This window comes from Scleropages formosus, chromosome 11 (assembly GCF_900964775.1).
Source record: "Scleropages formosus chromosome 11, fSclFor1.1, whole genome shotgun sequence".
Lineage (NCBI taxonomy): Eukaryota > Metazoa > Chordata > Actinopteri > Osteoglossiformes > Osteoglossidae > Scleropages > Scleropages formosus.
In genome coordinates, this window is record NC_041816.1 from 15,704,357 (window position 1) to 15,720,600 (window position 16,244).

Consider the following 16,244-nt stretch of genomic DNA (forward strand, 5'->3'; position numbering starts at 1 on the left):
AGTTCAGCTTTGGAAAAAGTATTTTCAGACCAGATCAAGTATCAGACAAGAATCCCTGTTTCTTCCCATGCAAGCTCAGGCTGTGTTTTGAGAGTGAGACTGTGTGTGTGTGATACGTTGTTCTGTCTGAGTCCCACAGGGCACAACATACTTACAATGCCTGTGCTCTAAGAAAGAGTGAATCAGCCACAGTGCCCATATGTACAAACTTTTCTACAGATTTTCTGCTAGCTTTTAGTTACTTATTATCTTTTTCTGTAGCACTAACAGACAAGGAGGGTGAAAGAAAAGTTGAGGGGCTGTATTAGATATATACACTAAGTGCCCTTGCTACTTAAATTTGGGCAACTCATTGAGTGTTTGCTTCCTCCTTAGCTCCAATGCCCAAGACTGTGGTTCGAGCTGTGGTAGTAGACCCAGAGGTGGTCTTTGTGGCTAACCTCATGAAGGCTGATGCTCCAGCAATGGTGGCCTCATTTCAGTGTGACTTCTGCCTAGAGTCTGAGGACTCCACTCAAAAAATGAGAGCCAATCTCAGGGAGCTGAAAGTTCTGGCCTGTCCCTTTATTCGCAACAAAAACGACAAGGCTGTCACCACGGTAAGAGAGTGGTGCAAACCTTATTACAACAGAATCTGAACCTTCAGTTTTTGGTTGGCTAGTAGTCACGAGAACTTACAAAATGTTCTGTGTTCCCTCAGGTGTTGCGCCCATGCTCTGTGCTACTGGAAACTAAAATGCCTCTGAATAAACCACTGACAGGCTTTTTGACTGTCGAAGAAGTCATTATTAAAGTGAGAGTCTCTGTGTGTTCATTTAATTTGTGCTACAAATCAGTAGAAATGTTTACAGGATGTTGGAAGGAAATCCGTTTTTAATTCTTCTTCAGATCTCCCCGGTCATTCTCAACACAGTTATGACCATCCTGGCAGCCATGAAGCCAAAACCCAAAGAAGTCGAGAGTGTGGAAGAGACGAGCGATGTCACCAAGCTCTGGTCTGTTATGAATATATATGAGTCCAACTTCTGGTTTCTTGGTGTGGATACAGCTAGCGAAATCACAGAGAACTTCAGCGAGCAGGATAACAGCAATGCTGGAGAGACCTTTGCTGTTGACGTGAAGGTGGTGCAAGTGACCTTGGAGTCCGGCATGGGCCATTACACCGTGCCCTTGTTATTGGCAGAGTCGTCCCTTACAGGAATGGCTAGGAATTGGTCCTCGCTCCTCAATGTCAGTGCGGATATGACCCTTGAGGTGAGGTGAAATAAAAAACTGTGTTCAAACAGTAGGTTCCAACAGAATTATGTCCTGTATTTCAAAATTGAATTTATATTCTTATGATTAACTGAGATATTTGTATAGCCATTATGTATTTAATGTTTTTTCCTACAGATTAGTACCCTCAGTCTAGTTTGATTTTTGCTTTCTTCATATTAAAATGGAAAAGTAGAACTTTTGTAATATTGGTGAATATTTTCTAAATTCTGTTTAAATAAAGTGTTGTGGTTTCTGGCTTTTGTTTCAGGTCAATTACTTCAATGAAGCCCATGCTGTGTGGGAACCTCTCATTGAGAGAGTGGATGACGGAAACCGTAGATGGAACCTTAAATTAGAGGTACAACTTCCACTTAGTCATCTACACTTTATGACTCTGAACTATGCAGAACTTATAAATAATACTAAAATGATCAGTAACAGTGAAATGGTTCATGAAGGATATTGCATCTAAGATTTTTCAAATAAAAATTGCAGATGTGTTGCACCGTAACATTTACGTTGTGAACAGTATCTTTGCAAGAAAATGAGTAAATGTTGTGGAAGGCTGCAGGAAATCTTCTTGTTTACGCCTTAGCTGAAGAACAGTCCAATCCAAGACAGAAGTCCAGTTCCAGGAGATGATTTCATTATGCTGCCAGACCCCCAAACTGCTGTCAGCATCTGCTCAAAGGACACCATGAACATCACTATATCGAAGTGTTGTCTCAGTGTGTTCACCAATCTAGCAAAGGTACATTAATGAGAACAACTAATAACATAAACATTGGTTAGAAAACCTTAACCACTGAACAAAGCAACACAGAACATGCAGTATTGTCTATACTTCACACTGGCAAATTAAGATGTTTACTCTGTGCTTTCTTTCTGTCAGACTTGTTATGACTGATAAGCTCTTATCAGCATTTTACAGAGAATGCCCTTATGTCTGTTTAGAATATTAATATTATAGTGCCAGCCAGGACAGGACATTGCTAGGACACAGAATCTGTGCAATGATCTCTATAAATGTAGGCTGATAAGCAGCAGTTTGATAAATAACAAGCATGCACAGTTCATGAAGATTAATGCATATGTAACCCATCTTTCTCAAAAAAATTTACCAGGCATTCTCTGAGGGAACAGCATCTACTTTTGACCACTCTCTGAAGGAGAAGGCCCCCTTCAGCATCCGTAATGCCCTGGGCGTCCCACTCTTTGTCCAGCACAGTGCTAACCTGAGGCTTGTGGGCCCTCCATCAGGAGGCCGGCGGCACGAGATAGCTGTGGGTCAGAGTGTGGATCTGGAGCACTCCATCTTCGAGCCCTCGTCCCGCGGCAAGCTGTCTGCTCTGCAACGCCAGGACAGCTGCCTCTTCAACCTCAGCCTCAGTCAGTAACTTCCAAACAGTTCTGCACTGGAGTTTTTCCATGTACAAAAATGGATTTAAACACTGAATATCTTTTCCAGATTTCAGTTTATTTAAAAAAAAAAAAAAAAGAACAAAAAACACATAACCCTGTTAATCACTGCATCTGTACCAAAACAAACACAGTAAAAATTGGTGGTAAACATTGACTTTTACACACACACACACACACACACACACACACACACACATACACACACACACACACAGAGTCTGAAATTCTAGTGTGTGTGAGTGACACAGAGAGATTGTGTTCCACTGTTGTATGGATGAGTGACCCATTGTAAGTAGTGTATCTAGCAGTGTAAGTCACCTTGGTGAATAAGGTGAGTGGGCTGATAACACTACATAGAGTTCATTGGAAGTCGCTTTGGAGAAAAGCATCTGCTAAGTGATTAAATATAAATGTAAATTACTTGTTCCAAGTGGGGTCGCGGCGAATCACGCCCAGGACGGGATGCAAAGCACCCCAAGCAGAACTCAAACCCCAGACCTGCCAGAGAGCGGGACCCAGCCAGACCTGCTGCGCCACCGCTACCCCCCCCCCCCCCCCGCCCATTGGCTTTTATGAACATAATTTAAGTTTCCAAATATTATGTTTGTATTGCGAAGTGAAGCATGTTTATTACAGGATTGCTCATTGTTGAAAGCTTTGCATTGCAGTCCTGAAATCTTTCTTGTGTTTGCTTGAGCTTTCTTTCTTCCCCTCTCTTTAAACTGCTCAGTTCCTACCGGCTACAGTGAAATAACAAATATCCCTGTGGACAAGCCTGGGCGGAGACTATACAACGTGCATGGTCCCAACCTGCAGGAAACGGTGTCTGTGCTGGTACAGATAGATGCTACCGAAGGCAACAAAGTGATAACAGCACGCTCACCATTGCAGGTAGGAACCTTAAACTCAGTTCCAGGTCCTCTGACTTAAAACGGTTATATTTTGTTTTCTTGGACTCATACAGACTTCACCAACACATATACTTTGTTTTCTTCTAGATTAAGAATCATTTCTCTGTACCTTTTACCATTTTGAAATATTGCACATCATCCCGAAGCCTGGTGCCTATAGGTGTAGCTGAGCCTGAAAAGGAGTGTCATGTAGCTCTAGACTCATACAGGTACAGTATGTCCCACAGCCCCTGGGTGTGGCCTCACATTACAGTACCGCACAGGTGGTAGCTTGCAATGAGCAAAGACGAGCTAAATGTCCGATTTATTAATTGATTAATATATGCTTTGATGGGTCTCAAATTATTGTCAAAATATCATTTATTCCATAGTCTTATATGTATAAAAATAGGATAGGATGGTACTTCATTAATCCTTGCATGGAAATCTCACACACAACAGCTCAACATGACTCATAACACTTTGTAAGTACAGTTTTACTGAGAAAACAAAGTTTTAAGTAAGGAAATAACAATCAACATTTAAAAGCTATGTAAAGAATGAATTAATTGCGTTAATGAAAGAATTGTCCTTGTTATGTGCTGCACCATGAATATATCTTAATTGAGACCATCTCAGAATTGGTAATAGGTCATTACAAACAGGATGTCACTTTTGATTTACTGAGTCCGTACTGAGTTTTGAATACCTCGTCCACCAGCAGTGAGCAGAATTGTGTCTTTGTCACTTTAGGGTTCATTTGTTGCTCTTTCTGCTGCCTTTGTGTGCAGAGGCCAGCTTTTCCTGCAGCCCGTGGGGCATCTGAGAGGCCAATACAGAGAGTCCACCACCTGCATCTCCTGGAAGGAGCATGTTCACGAGACCTCTGAGGTGCACTCGGTGTTGTATTGCCCAGCCAGTGAGAGCAACTTCCTCCCGCTGGTGGTCAGCACGCTGGCGGTGCCCGACGACTTGTGCTTCATCTCCTCCCATGGCGAGCAAGACTGGGACCCGGCCTACATCATTAACCTCCACCCTCCTGTCACCCTCCGTAACCTGCTGCCCTATTCCATCCGCTATCTGCTAGAGGTAACACAGCCCTTGTGGAGTTTTTACATTTAATCTTTCTACATTCCAGGTAAAATGTGTTAATTGGCTCCCCCCCCCCCCCTTTTTTTTTAAAAAAAAAAAAAAAAACCCTCACTTGATATGTGTTTTATCATCACTTTATCCTCTCCATACATTCACACCTCCTAATGGAACTCTGATAAAGGGTGGTTTTGTTTTCCTCTAGGGGTCAGCAGAGACACACGAACTGCAGGAGGGAAATACGGCTGATGTTTTAAATGCCCGCATCAGTGGGGAGATAATGGAACTGGTTCTGGTGAAGTACCAGGGCCGCAGCTGGAACAGCCACGTGAAAATCCACCAAGCTATGGCTGAGTTCTTCCCCATCTGCTTCATGTGTGACTCTGCTGAGAAGCTCACTGTGGACCTGAGCATGCATGTGTCAAGAGTGGGTGGCCGTCTGGTGCTGTCCGTCTTCAGCCCTTACTGGATCATCAACAAGACATCTCGGGTCCTCCAGTACCGGGCCGAGGATGTCCACGTCAAGCATCCCTCAGACTTCCGTGATGTTGTTCTCTTCTCCTTCAAAAAGAAGAACATTTTCAGCAAGAACAAGGTTCTAGCTTGTCTCTAGTGATGGCAATCCACTTTTATATTTATTTATTTTTTTTACCCTTCCTGTTGTTAGTAGTGCTCTGTAGTAAATGATGTCTCTCGTTGCAGATCCAACTCTGTGTCTCCACTAGTACCTGGTCTGATGGCTTCTCCTTGGACACGGTGGGAAGTTACGGGTGTGTGAAATGCCCTGCTAACAATATGGATTACTTGGTAAGAGATTTTGTTCTGAAATACAATACACTGCACTGACCATTGCTGTTTCTGTTTTTTTTAAACGTACCTCCGTCAGTACTGCTAACATTAACTATAATCTCACAAAAATAGGTGGGTGTCAGTATCCAGATGAGCAGCTTCAACCTGACCCGCATAGTGACAATGAGCCCCTTTTACACTCTGGTCAACAAGTCTTCCTATGAACTGGAGATCGGTGAAGTCCAGAATAAGGTCACCATGAATGAAAAGTGGCACTACATTGGATCCAAAGAGGTAAATCCAAAGAGGTCCAAAAAGAAAACACAATACAGTGTTTTAACAAAAGTCTTTAGAGATCCTGTCATCTTTTTTCTGCATTTTAGTGTCTTCCATTGTGGCCTGAATCTACCACAGGAAAGCTCTGTGTTAGAGTGGTGGGGTCTGAATCATCATCAAAATCCTTCTTTTTCAACAAGCAAGACAATGGCACTCTGCTCTCTATGGATGCGGTGTGTATAAATTTTGTCTGCCCTGTGTTACTTTAGATTTTGGTTTTGATCTCAAAATTCATCTGCCAACATGAATCGGCAACAGCTCCCATGTGACCGCCTTTTATTGGGTTTGTGTAATGATCACACAGTACTTTGTTGGAGGGGAAAAATGTTACCCTGAAGCATTTGCTTTAAAAAAAAAAAAAATACCCAGTTTAGGGTGCTGTATAACAAAAACTGGCCTTTGATGTCATGCTGTTCTTACTGCTGCCAATCAATGATTGATGCTTATTATATATGCCATTGTAGTCTTATATTTCTTTTATTTCTACAGTATGGGGGTATCATAGTCGATGTTAACATCTCAGATCATTCCACTGTGATCAGTTTCACTGACTATTATGATGGAGCTGCCCCAGCTCTTATTGTAAACCATACTCCATGGACCGTGATCAGCTACAGGCAAAGGTGAGCAAGTGCAACTAACCTTCAATGGAGGGCTGTCTTTACAAAGTAAAATAGTCAAATGTTGAACCCTTGAAATGTTATGCTGCTGTCTCAAGTAATGATTCCAGTAACATGTTTTACTATTGGGCTTTTAAACAGTAAACTGGGGTGCAGTTGTGAAAAGTAAATGAAGTGATTCTACATTTCACTGAATGTTTATTAGGATGTTTGTCTGTTGTCAGGCTTTTGTATTTCTCAATTTCTGGAAATGGTGATGACCAATGTTATTGATAATGTGGAACAGGCTTACTCACAGCAGTGGTTGTTTCCGTAGCGGCTCCTCTGTAGTTCGTGAGCTGAAGCCTGGGGAAGCGCAGCGGTTCGCCTGGGATGACCCAGCTGCAGTCCGGAAGCTCATCTGGAACTGCGCAGAACACGGAGGCGAGCTGGACCTGATTAAGGTGGGACACAGTGTTTGTATGTCAATAACTGATTCTCTGGACAGCTCACGGCCAGAGCAAAACAACCAAAGCGAAACAAGCGGTCCTGAAATTTAATCTGTAGCTTCCCCCTGCTCCCCTGTAGGATGAATGTAGCCAGTTTGCCTGCAATGATAGCACGCAGATCCACTGGGTGTCCTTCTTGGATGGCCGACAGCGGGTGCTGCTCTTCACAGAGGATGTGGCACTGGTCACCAAGGCACGGCAGGCAGAGGAGCTGGAGCAGTTCCAGCAGGAGGTCAACATTTCCTTGCAGAACCTGGGGCTGTCCCTGGTCAACAATGAGAGCCGACAAGAGATCGCCTATGTGGGCATCACCAGGTAGCTTTGCCCACTGGGGCACGCATATTGCTACCTATGACTTTTGGTTGTGGATGGCAGTTGCAGGCATCACGATGTGACATAATGAATGAATGAATGAAACGTTATTAATTTCAAATGGAAATTCACCGATTACAGCAGCATAAATTGTGCAAAATACATGCATGCATGCATACAACGTGCAAATGTACACAGTCCATAAAACATATCAATAAGTAGAAAAATAAATGTGATAAATAACAATAATAAGTGAATCAATAGGCAAACATTTAAATGAAAGAAAGGGAGGACCAGACTGAAGTGAGATGGTGAGTAAAGTGAGGTGGTGCAGGGTGTTCTGGGATGCAGAGACATGCAGATGTGTTCTCAGCCAGGCTGTGGCAGTAATACACTATGTGATGTGCTTTGTCGTTTAACCATTTTAGTTCTGGTGTGGTGTGGGAGATGAAGCCAAAGAACCGCTGGAAGTCCTTTAACCAGAAGAACATCAATCTCCTAGAGAAGGCTTACCAGAACCACTTATCTGGAAAGAGTGAACCTGGCTGGGTGAAGCTGGAGTCAAATATAGAGGTGAGGCCATTTAATAATTTAGCTTTTCCTCTTCACACTCTGCTTGTGAAAGGTAGATGTGCACTGTGTTCAGTGCTTGGGGCGCTGGTGGAGGAGGGGTGCACACATACAGTAGAACTTGCCAAATGAGCTTGTATGGGCTGTATGCAGCTGCTTAGCCATCTGTAATTTATAGCTATGCTTGAAGCAAAAGCTGTGCATTTGAATTCTGCACATATATCTTTTTTCTACAATATTTTCAGCTGTTTAATAGGGTTCATAATGTACGCAGTAATTATGAGGACTGCAAGTCTACAAAGCAAGTAGGCTCAGCTGAGCAAACAAATAAATAATGTAAAATTTAAAGGTTAATCACCATAAAAATTTAATGGGGTAATGGCTAAGAGAGGTCCCATATCTTGTTGCCTTTCTGAACTACTCAGAAAGAGAGAAAAGCCCTTTTAAAGTTCAGTCCAGAATGTGTCACTGCATTATGTCATTATTGAAACCGCACAGGTGAACTTCAGCAAGGTGCCTATGGCAATGCGCCAGCCGTACGCCTGCAGCATCAGGAGGAACTTCCTGTCAGGGATCCAGGTGGAGTTCAAGCAATCCTCCCACCAGAGGAGTTTACGGGCTCAGCTGCACTGGCTCCAGGTAACGCTGCACTGCAGTACAACACCCAAAGAGGGCAGATAGACTCAAAGCACATCAGTCATTGTGTGGGCTTTCTCATTTAATTTACAGATTGTGAATCTGGAATTGTGGAACAAAGTTCTGGATTGAGAGACTTTACCAGTACATCCATGATGTGTGCACAAGCTTATCTGGGGTTTACAGTATGTGTGTCTTTGTATGCAGTTGATTTTATTTTCTGGTCCATACAGGTGGACAATCAGCTTGTTGGAGCAATATTTCCCATTGTGTTTCATCCAGTCCCCCCTCCCAAGTCCATTGCCTTAGACTCAGGTAATGGAAATACCGGCCCAAATAAAAAAAAAAAAAAAGGGCAGTCCTCTTAGCAGCAGTGTGGACACTGCAGGAGCAAGTTACCAGATGTGATGTCTTGTCTTGTTTTGCAGAACCAAAGCCTTTCATTGACATCAGTGTCATCACTAGGTTCAATGAACACAGCCAAGTCACGCAATTCAAGTAGGTTCACGGTTCATTTACCATGCAAAATATTAGGGTTTTGTTGTGCTCTTTGTTTTTCCCTGCTGTATGTTTCAATTTAAACAAGGTGATTATGATGTGAATCATACCTCTGTTATGGGAAGGTGTCAGCTATCTTTTTAATGGTGTTTACATAGGAACGTCAATGTGTCAGCTCTGCACTAAGATCTAAATGTGCATTTGTGCAGGTACTTCATGGCCCTGGTTCAGGAGATGGCTGTAAAGATTGATCAAGGCTTCCTGGGAGCCATCATTGCTTTGTTCACTCCAGCCACAGACCCACAGGCTGATAAGCAGAAGGTGATGGAGTCATGGTTCAATGTCAGATGTAGTGAATACTTCCCCCTGTAGGCAGTAGTGAGCCGCCTTTTTTATTTTTTATTTTTTAAATAAGTTCTGTGTTGTCATGATTGTCACTCTTACATCAGGTGAGAAAACTGTTTTCAAATTTTCTGCTTAATCACCTTTTTAAAATTTTGCGTATATTTTGGGGGGTACGGTGGCGCAGTGGGTTGGACCACAGTCCTGCTCTCCGGTGGGTCTGGGGTTCGAGTCCCGCTTGGGGTGCCTTGCGATGGACTGGCGTCCCGTCCTGGGTGTGTCCCCTCCCCCTCCGGCCTTACGCCCTGTGTTACCGGGTAGGCTCCAGTTCCCCGTGACCCCGTATGGGACAAGCGGTTCTGAAAGTGTGTGTGTGTGTGTGTGTGTGTGTGTGTGTGTGTGTGCGTGCGTGCGTGCGTGCGCGCGCATATATTTTGTTCACATATTTTGCGTGGTATATTTCGTTCATTTCTTAATTTAGTTTCTTAAGTCTAACAATGGCTCTATGGTTTAAAGACAGTTGCATTTATGGTAATTAGAGAGATGCTTTCTTTGCACTTCATACTTTATGTAGTCAGTATCAGTGCTCTGGGTATTAGTTGCATCTTGTGCACACTTGCAGACCAAGCTCATTGAGAGGGACCTGGAGGCACTGCAGGCAGAGCTCATGGAGGCATCCATGACAGACACTTCAGGCCTCAGCTTCTTTGAGCACTTCCACATCTCCCCCATCAAAGTGAGACTCTTCTCTCAGCACAGTTTGACGTGGCTCTCTGGAAGCAATCAGGCGGGCTCTATGATGTAGAGGCGACAGCCATGAGTAATAAAATAAAAATAATGCCTCCCCTAAAAAAAACTCCATCCACATTTTGGACAGTAAAGCAAATCTGATTTTCTGCATTCACCTTTAAATGTGTGAGTAGACAATGTGCAGATTAAAACCCCCAGCAGGTTAAAGAGGTCTATGGAAAACATTGACAGGGGGTTTCTTGTCTCCATGGCAGCTGCATCTGAGTCTGTCGCTGGGCTCCAGTGGGGGTGAATCAGATGAGCAGGATATGGTCGCCATCCAGTCTGTCAACTTGCTCCTGAAGAGCATTGGGGCGACCCTCACTGATGTCGATGACCTAATATTCAAGTGAGCTCTCTTACATTTATCATTTTAAGTGTGATTTAAACAAATTTTCACTGAAGTTAGCTGAGTCATTCCTCTGAGGCGACTTAAAATATTTTTAAGGTTTGTCAGTTGCGCTACTTAGAATGATTCAGCCTTTTATACAGCGTATCATTCAGAGCTAATACCTTGTTCAAGGGTACTTCAGTAGCCTCATGGATTTGAACCTGGATTGTTTTGATTATAAAGTGATGGCTCTGACCACTGAGCTACTGTAAGCTTTCAGAAATGAGTACTGTAGAGATCACACCATTGATTAGATTCAGTTATGTTCCATCAACTCTGCAATGGCATCCTTTCACAAATTTATTACTGCCTGTCTTGCTTTATACAGACTTGCCTGTTTTGAAGTGAAGTATCAGTTCTATCGCAGGGAAAAGCTGATGTGGACTGTGATTCGACATTACAGCGAGCAAGTAAGCCGCTTCATGCTTAGTTTGAACTTCCTTTGAAGAATAACTGCTTGTAAAGGTAATGAGGCTGTGTGGTTGCTATTGTAGCCTTGCTCCATGTTTCTGCTCACCGTCCCACAGTTCCTGAAGCAGATGTATGTGCTGGTATTGGGCCTGGATGTCCTCGGGAATCCATTTGGGCTGATCCGGGGCCTGTCAGAGGGTGTCGAAGCCTTTTTCTATGAGCCCTTCCAGGTGACAGATGATCACAGAATCACTACATAGAAAGGATAATAATTAATGTACAACCATCTTCATTTTACTTGCACAGTGTATTTACAGTTTCAGAAATAATGTTTCGTCATTACATTGTGCTTTTTTTCGTGTCTTAGGGTGCAGTGCAGGGTCCGGAGGAATTTGCAGAAGGGTTTGTGATTGGAGTGCGCAGCCTCCTGGGTCACACTGTTGGTGAGGTTCAGTGAAAGTGCCGTCTACTGTCAGCTCTTTCCACTTCTGCGTTTTTTGTGTGGATATAGTAGAATTCCCTGGCACTCGCTCTCAGTATAGCCCTTTCTTTCCATTTTCATTTTCCAGGGGGCGCTGCGGGAATGGTGTCTCGCATAACCGGCTCTGTCGGTAAAGGCCTGGCTGCCATCACCATGGATAAAGAGTACCAGCAGAAGCGTAGGGAGGAGATGAATCGACCACCCAAAGACTTTGGGGAAAGTCTGGCCAAGGGTGGGAAAGGATTCTTAAAGGTACAGCATTTTGCATTTCTCTTCTGAAGAGCCACACACTGTTTGGAGATACAGCACTCACACAGTCTTTCATCAACCTCAGTTATGAAAAAGCATCACTATTAGTTACAGTTTGGACCAATGAGTCCAACTTACTTGTGGTAAGAAAACATTAGGGTCCTAAAATTAATCTGATCATCAGCTTCAGTTTGCCCGCAGTCGGAGCTGGATCTTTACCATTTATTTAACATGTTGTTTACGGGCAAGTACAGCAACGCTTAGTGAAGACACGTTTCTGCTGCTGTTCTTACGAATCTAGGAATATGCAGGGTGAGACCTTTTTGTTCCCAGTGCTATTTTAAGAATAAGAGATGCCTTCCAGCAAATATCACATGAATATGAATGGTGCGCTTTGCTTTTTGGATGTGATTATGAGCAAAACACATGAAAGCGATGAAAGCAGCCAACAGGCTTGCAGGTACTGGGTATACGATGTTTCTCCTTGTTCTCCTGATTCCGATCAGCTCATTTTACAGTGGAGGTGGGCTTCTGATTCACAGGGGAGTAGGGCTTGTACCTAAATGGTTGATAACATTGTTAATGTCACAGCTTAATGTGTAATTTTAAGACAACATAAAGATTAATATGCAGAATCATAGACGATTTGATCAAAGGTCAAAACTACATAGGTTGTATAGTTTTTCGTTTTTTTTTTTTTTAAATATCTGAATCCTTTATAGTTCAGTATTTTTACATCAGACTTATTTAGTTTGTATCAGATATGTACAAAAAAATATTGCTGTACAGTCATATTTGGTAGAACTATTTTGAAATTGAGAAAAGGCCAACTGGGCTTAAACCTACAAAAGCTGCCATTATTTCCTATCTGGGCTACAGCTGCTGCTGTGTTGCTGCTCAAGGGTTAAAACGATTTTTTCCAGCCTCATTATGAGATGAATGAATTTTTATTGCTACTGCTAAAAGCACCTGGATCATTTATTAATATTTTTTGCTGCAAGGCTGGAATTACCATGTCACTTGCAATAAAGTAATTACTAGAAAATGATGCAGTTACCAATTACATTCATTATAGATCAAATAGGCAGCCCTAACACATTATATTATGCAGTCATTGTAGATGGCAAAAGCAGTACGGCCTTTAATTGATGCATTCTATATTTAGTAAATCTTTTATCTTCATTTCTACAGAATGGAATCTTGATCTTAAGAGCAAGTATAAATAGATTACCTTGAGTTTGTTAATGTAGTGAATTTCTGTCTGAGAAAGCCGTGAAGCAGGAAACATGCATATGCATTTTTATCTGTTTATTTTTTAGAGGGGAAGGCTGCTGCTGCAGTACACATTTTATGACTTACAAAAAGGCATGGCATTCAAGAAATGCATAAAGATTTATATATATATATATATATTTCTTTTTTTTTTCCCCCAAAGGCCTTACTGCTCCGCTGGAAGGATTAATGAGTTAATCTTTCTCAGAATAGAAGCTGGCTTTTTGGGGAGAGTGTACATGTAACATGTAACTTTAAGGTTCATTAAAAGGTTGATCAGAGCACAGTGGCTGTCCATTCCATTTTAAAAATAGTGATCATGATCACCCTTTTGCCTTTAATAAGTCTGACCACAGGTGACATAGTTACCTCTATATGGTTACCATATAGTTACCTCTGAGCCATTCTGACACAAAGTACAATGAAATGAATTCATTGCATGATGCTATAGTGCAGTTGTTTTTTCCTTAAGCAGTTTTGATCTAATGCTCGTCTTTTCTTCAATCTAAGGGTGTCGTGGGAGGGGTGACTGGAATTGTGACGAAACCTGTTGAAGGTGGGGGTCTTCATTTTGACACAATAGTCTTATTCTTTTTCTTTATTCCCTTTTGACATTTGATGTCAGTAGCTGTGATGGAGTTGAGCTGAAATGTTCAGTATTTTTGAAAGGTGCAATACTGATCCATGCTAGATGATGACCCCTCTATAATAAACAGACACTGTCAGAGGGGGAAATAAAGTGTAAGGCCCTTTTTGGCTGAACCTGATGTACTTAGTGCTGTTGTGTTGGGCAGAGTTGTGCATCGCTTTGGAAAAAAGCATCTGCTAAATGAATAAATATGAATTTAAGATGACTGGAGTTAGCTCTTTCCAGCGGCTTCAGCTGCTGGGGAACCAGCTGTTTTTAAAGCACTGCTCTTGTTTAAAGCAGCAAACGCACGGTCTGGGTTTCAGGTGCAAAGAAGGAGGGAGCAGCTGGCTTCTTCAAGGGCATCGGAAAGGGCCTGGTCGGTGTGGTGGCTCGACCTACAGGAGGCATCGTCGACATGGCCAGCAGTACTTTCCAGGGCATCCAGAGGTATAAACCATTATTCCTTCTCTCCCAGATTCACACTTTCTGCACATTTCTTACTTTATACAGTATTTATGGACATTACGTGATTTAACTGTTTCCCATTTCAGCACAGCTCTTCAGTGTTTAATTAGGTAGCTCCTCTCAGAGTACCTAACGTTTGATACATTATTGTCTTAATTCCACTTAACTAATTTAATATTCATGTTATCATTTTCTCATAAGTTGGCGCTTTGGATTTTTTGGGGGGGTTTTCGGCCGAGTGAGTATTTCATCATTGGCAGTGTGACACCAGTTCTTTCGCCGATTTCATTAAAAGCGTACTGTAATAGCTCTCACGGCTGGAACTTTGACCGGATCCCCATTCACATGACCAATGTAAAACTACCTGACAAAAAAAGAGAGTCTGCTTCTGTGCAGATTTGGCAGGGCTGTTACTGAACGACAGGTAAGCAATGCATCGTGTGAAAGGTTCAACTCATTCTGCAGTTGCACTATATCCCCATAATGTCTTATGCATATTCACCGATACGAAAATGACGGATGAATTCCCAGCATTTTAACGCCATCATTTTAACACCGCAGCTGACCTCCCTTCCCCTGCTGGAACATTTTTGAGACAAACAGCCCAACTCCGAGGGCAGAACAGCTTGGTGGTTTGTGAGTAAGGCTTTAATTTCAGCACGTGAGGCAAGCGCCGTAAAAATTAGCCCTCTGCAGAACATGCAGATAAAAGGAACAACAGTATTGCCAGCAGCCACACAACACGGTCACGTCAACACGAAAGTGAACTGCGGCGTTGACCGAACTGAGCTCCTTCCCCCAACTGTTCTCTTCTCTGGGCTTGGCCAGCTGTACGAATGCGCTGGCGTGCTGCACACCTGCAGAGCAGCTGCCTGACATCCAATAGGGACACAGTTTTTTTTTCATTTGCACAATGCAGGTCCTCAGTAACAGTGCATTGTGGTCACTTCTCTAAGTGCAGCTGTTATGATGCAGACGAGCTGTGGGTATGAATCCACGCCCCAGCTGACATGGGCCTCGCTGGCCCTTTCGAGTCTCTGTCCAAAAGGCCCTCAGTGCAATCTTGCAGATCCTCCAGTGTTTACATTGATTTTCCTTGCTTTTGTCTTGAGCTTCCCGCACCCTTCTTCTACACCAGTGGTGGTGCCCTACACCTCCCTCGAACCCCAGGAATCATGTCGTACAAAGACTCACAGCCTTTCTTCCATCTCTCATTTGGCACCATTTGTCATGAAACTGAACAGTGCATCTCTTGATAACCAAATTAACTTGTTATTCCATGCTCTCACACTAGGGGTAATGAAAGGTGAGACACAGAAGCTCCTCTGGTATTCCTGCACGCAGGTGTTTGTAGGACTCTACGTATATATGTATCTACATGTAGGTTCCCAGCATGACAGAAGACTCTGGGATTGTCATTTAGTTAGAGTTTCAGCTGTTATGCATCCATGACAGTAAGGCAAATTCTTAATACCAGATCAAAGTCTTTTTGTGGAAGCCTTTTTTTTTTTTTTTTTTTTTTTAAAAAAAAAAAAAAAACTTTATGGGATACAAAAAAATTAGAGAGAAAAAAAAAGTCTGAGTGAAAGTAGAGCCTTTGAGGGAGGTAGTGAAGGAGATATGGACACCATTGCCTCCAGTTGACTGGTGCCTCTTTGCAGGGTAGCAGAGTCTACTGAAGAGGTTACCAAGGTGAGACCGGCGCGCCTCATCCGGGAGGACGGCATCATCCGCCCCTACAACCAGGTGGAATCCAAGGGCTACGACTTATTCCAGGTGAAAAACAATGTGTATTGCATACACTTCACAGTTTATTTGGGTAGACAGAATTTTTTTGCTTTGTTTAATCCAGTAAATGCTTGTCCAGAGCAGTGCTGTTGATATTGCATGGCCTTTTCTGTTTTCCTTTTGGTCATTTTTAAATGGGAAATGGAACTAAAACAGATAGGTACAAAACAAGATACAAGACAAGTTAATATTATGATATTCAAAAAAAAAAAAAGAAAAAAAGAAAGGAAAAAAAAAAAACCCTAGGGGAGAATTCTTTAGCTGACATTTATTCCAACTCCTTACGTCTCATTCTCCTGTCCTTTCCAGTTGTTTGCTAATCTACAATTTAAATTTGGTGTCAGATTTGAATATACAAATTTAGCAGTTTTGCACTGTTTCTACTGTTTTGCAGTGTTCTGTATTTCAGAAGTAACATTTAAAATTAATTGAGGCCTAACTGAAGATTTTTTTTCTAAACCTTTTTCTTGTGTTCCCCTTTGAAATCTAACTGCTCTCCTTTCTGTTTTTTCTTTACA

General features: G+C 42.5%; 1 protein-coding gene across 5 annotated transcripts in view; it reads left to right on the top strand.

Moving 5' to 3' along the window:
- The window catches only part of vps13c (vacuolar protein sorting 13 homolog C), a 58,244-nt gene that overhangs the window by 38,313 nt on the left and 3,687 nt on the right, over positions 1 to 16,244 (top strand). For all 5 annotated transcript variants that reach the window (XM_018763690.2, XM_018763692.2, XM_018763693.2 and 2 more), the window contains 30 exons: positions 376 to 599; positions 701 to 793; positions 889 to 1,254; positions 1,526 to 1,615; positions 1,853 to 2,008; positions 2,382 to 2,646; positions 3,410 to 3,570; positions 3,678 to 3,799; positions 4,361 to 4,658; positions 4,864 to 5,253; positions 5,361 to 5,465; positions 5,580 to 5,741; positions 5,831 to 5,956; positions 6,273 to 6,406; positions 6,720 to 6,846; positions 6,971 to 7,206; positions 7,632 to 7,776; positions 8,272 to 8,412; positions 8,643 to 8,724; positions 8,838 to 8,907; positions 9,117 to 9,228; positions 9,872 to 9,985; positions 10,254 to 10,387; positions 10,758 to 10,839; positions 10,957 to 11,070; positions 11,208 to 11,283; positions 11,410 to 11,573; positions 13,353 to 13,398; positions 13,797 to 13,920; positions 15,600 to 15,714. In XM_018763690.2, the coding sequence (XP_018619206.2) occupies positions 376 to 599; positions 701 to 793; positions 889 to 1,254; positions 1,526 to 1,615; positions 1,853 to 2,008; positions 2,382 to 2,646; positions 3,410 to 3,570; positions 3,678 to 3,799; positions 4,361 to 4,658; positions 4,864 to 5,253; positions 5,361 to 5,465; positions 5,580 to 5,741; positions 5,831 to 5,956; positions 6,273 to 6,406; positions 6,720 to 6,846; positions 6,971 to 7,206; positions 7,632 to 7,776; positions 8,272 to 8,412; positions 8,643 to 8,724; positions 8,838 to 8,907; positions 9,117 to 9,228; positions 9,872 to 9,985; positions 10,254 to 10,387; positions 10,758 to 10,839; positions 10,957 to 11,070; positions 11,208 to 11,283; positions 11,410 to 11,573; positions 13,353 to 13,398; positions 13,797 to 13,920; positions 15,600 to 15,714 (4,574 nt within the window). The remainder of the gene's footprint in view (positions 1 to 375; positions 600 to 700; positions 794 to 888; positions 1,255 to 1,525; positions 1,616 to 1,852; positions 2,009 to 2,381; positions 2,647 to 3,409; positions 3,571 to 3,677; positions 3,800 to 4,360; positions 4,659 to 4,863; positions 5,254 to 5,360; positions 5,466 to 5,579; positions 5,742 to 5,830; positions 5,957 to 6,272; positions 6,407 to 6,719; positions 6,847 to 6,970; positions 7,207 to 7,631; positions 7,777 to 8,271; positions 8,413 to 8,642; positions 8,725 to 8,837; positions 8,908 to 9,116; positions 9,229 to 9,871; positions 9,986 to 10,253; positions 10,388 to 10,757; positions 10,840 to 10,956; positions 11,071 to 11,207; positions 11,284 to 11,409; positions 11,574 to 13,352; positions 13,399 to 13,796; positions 13,921 to 15,599; positions 15,715 to 16,244) is intronic.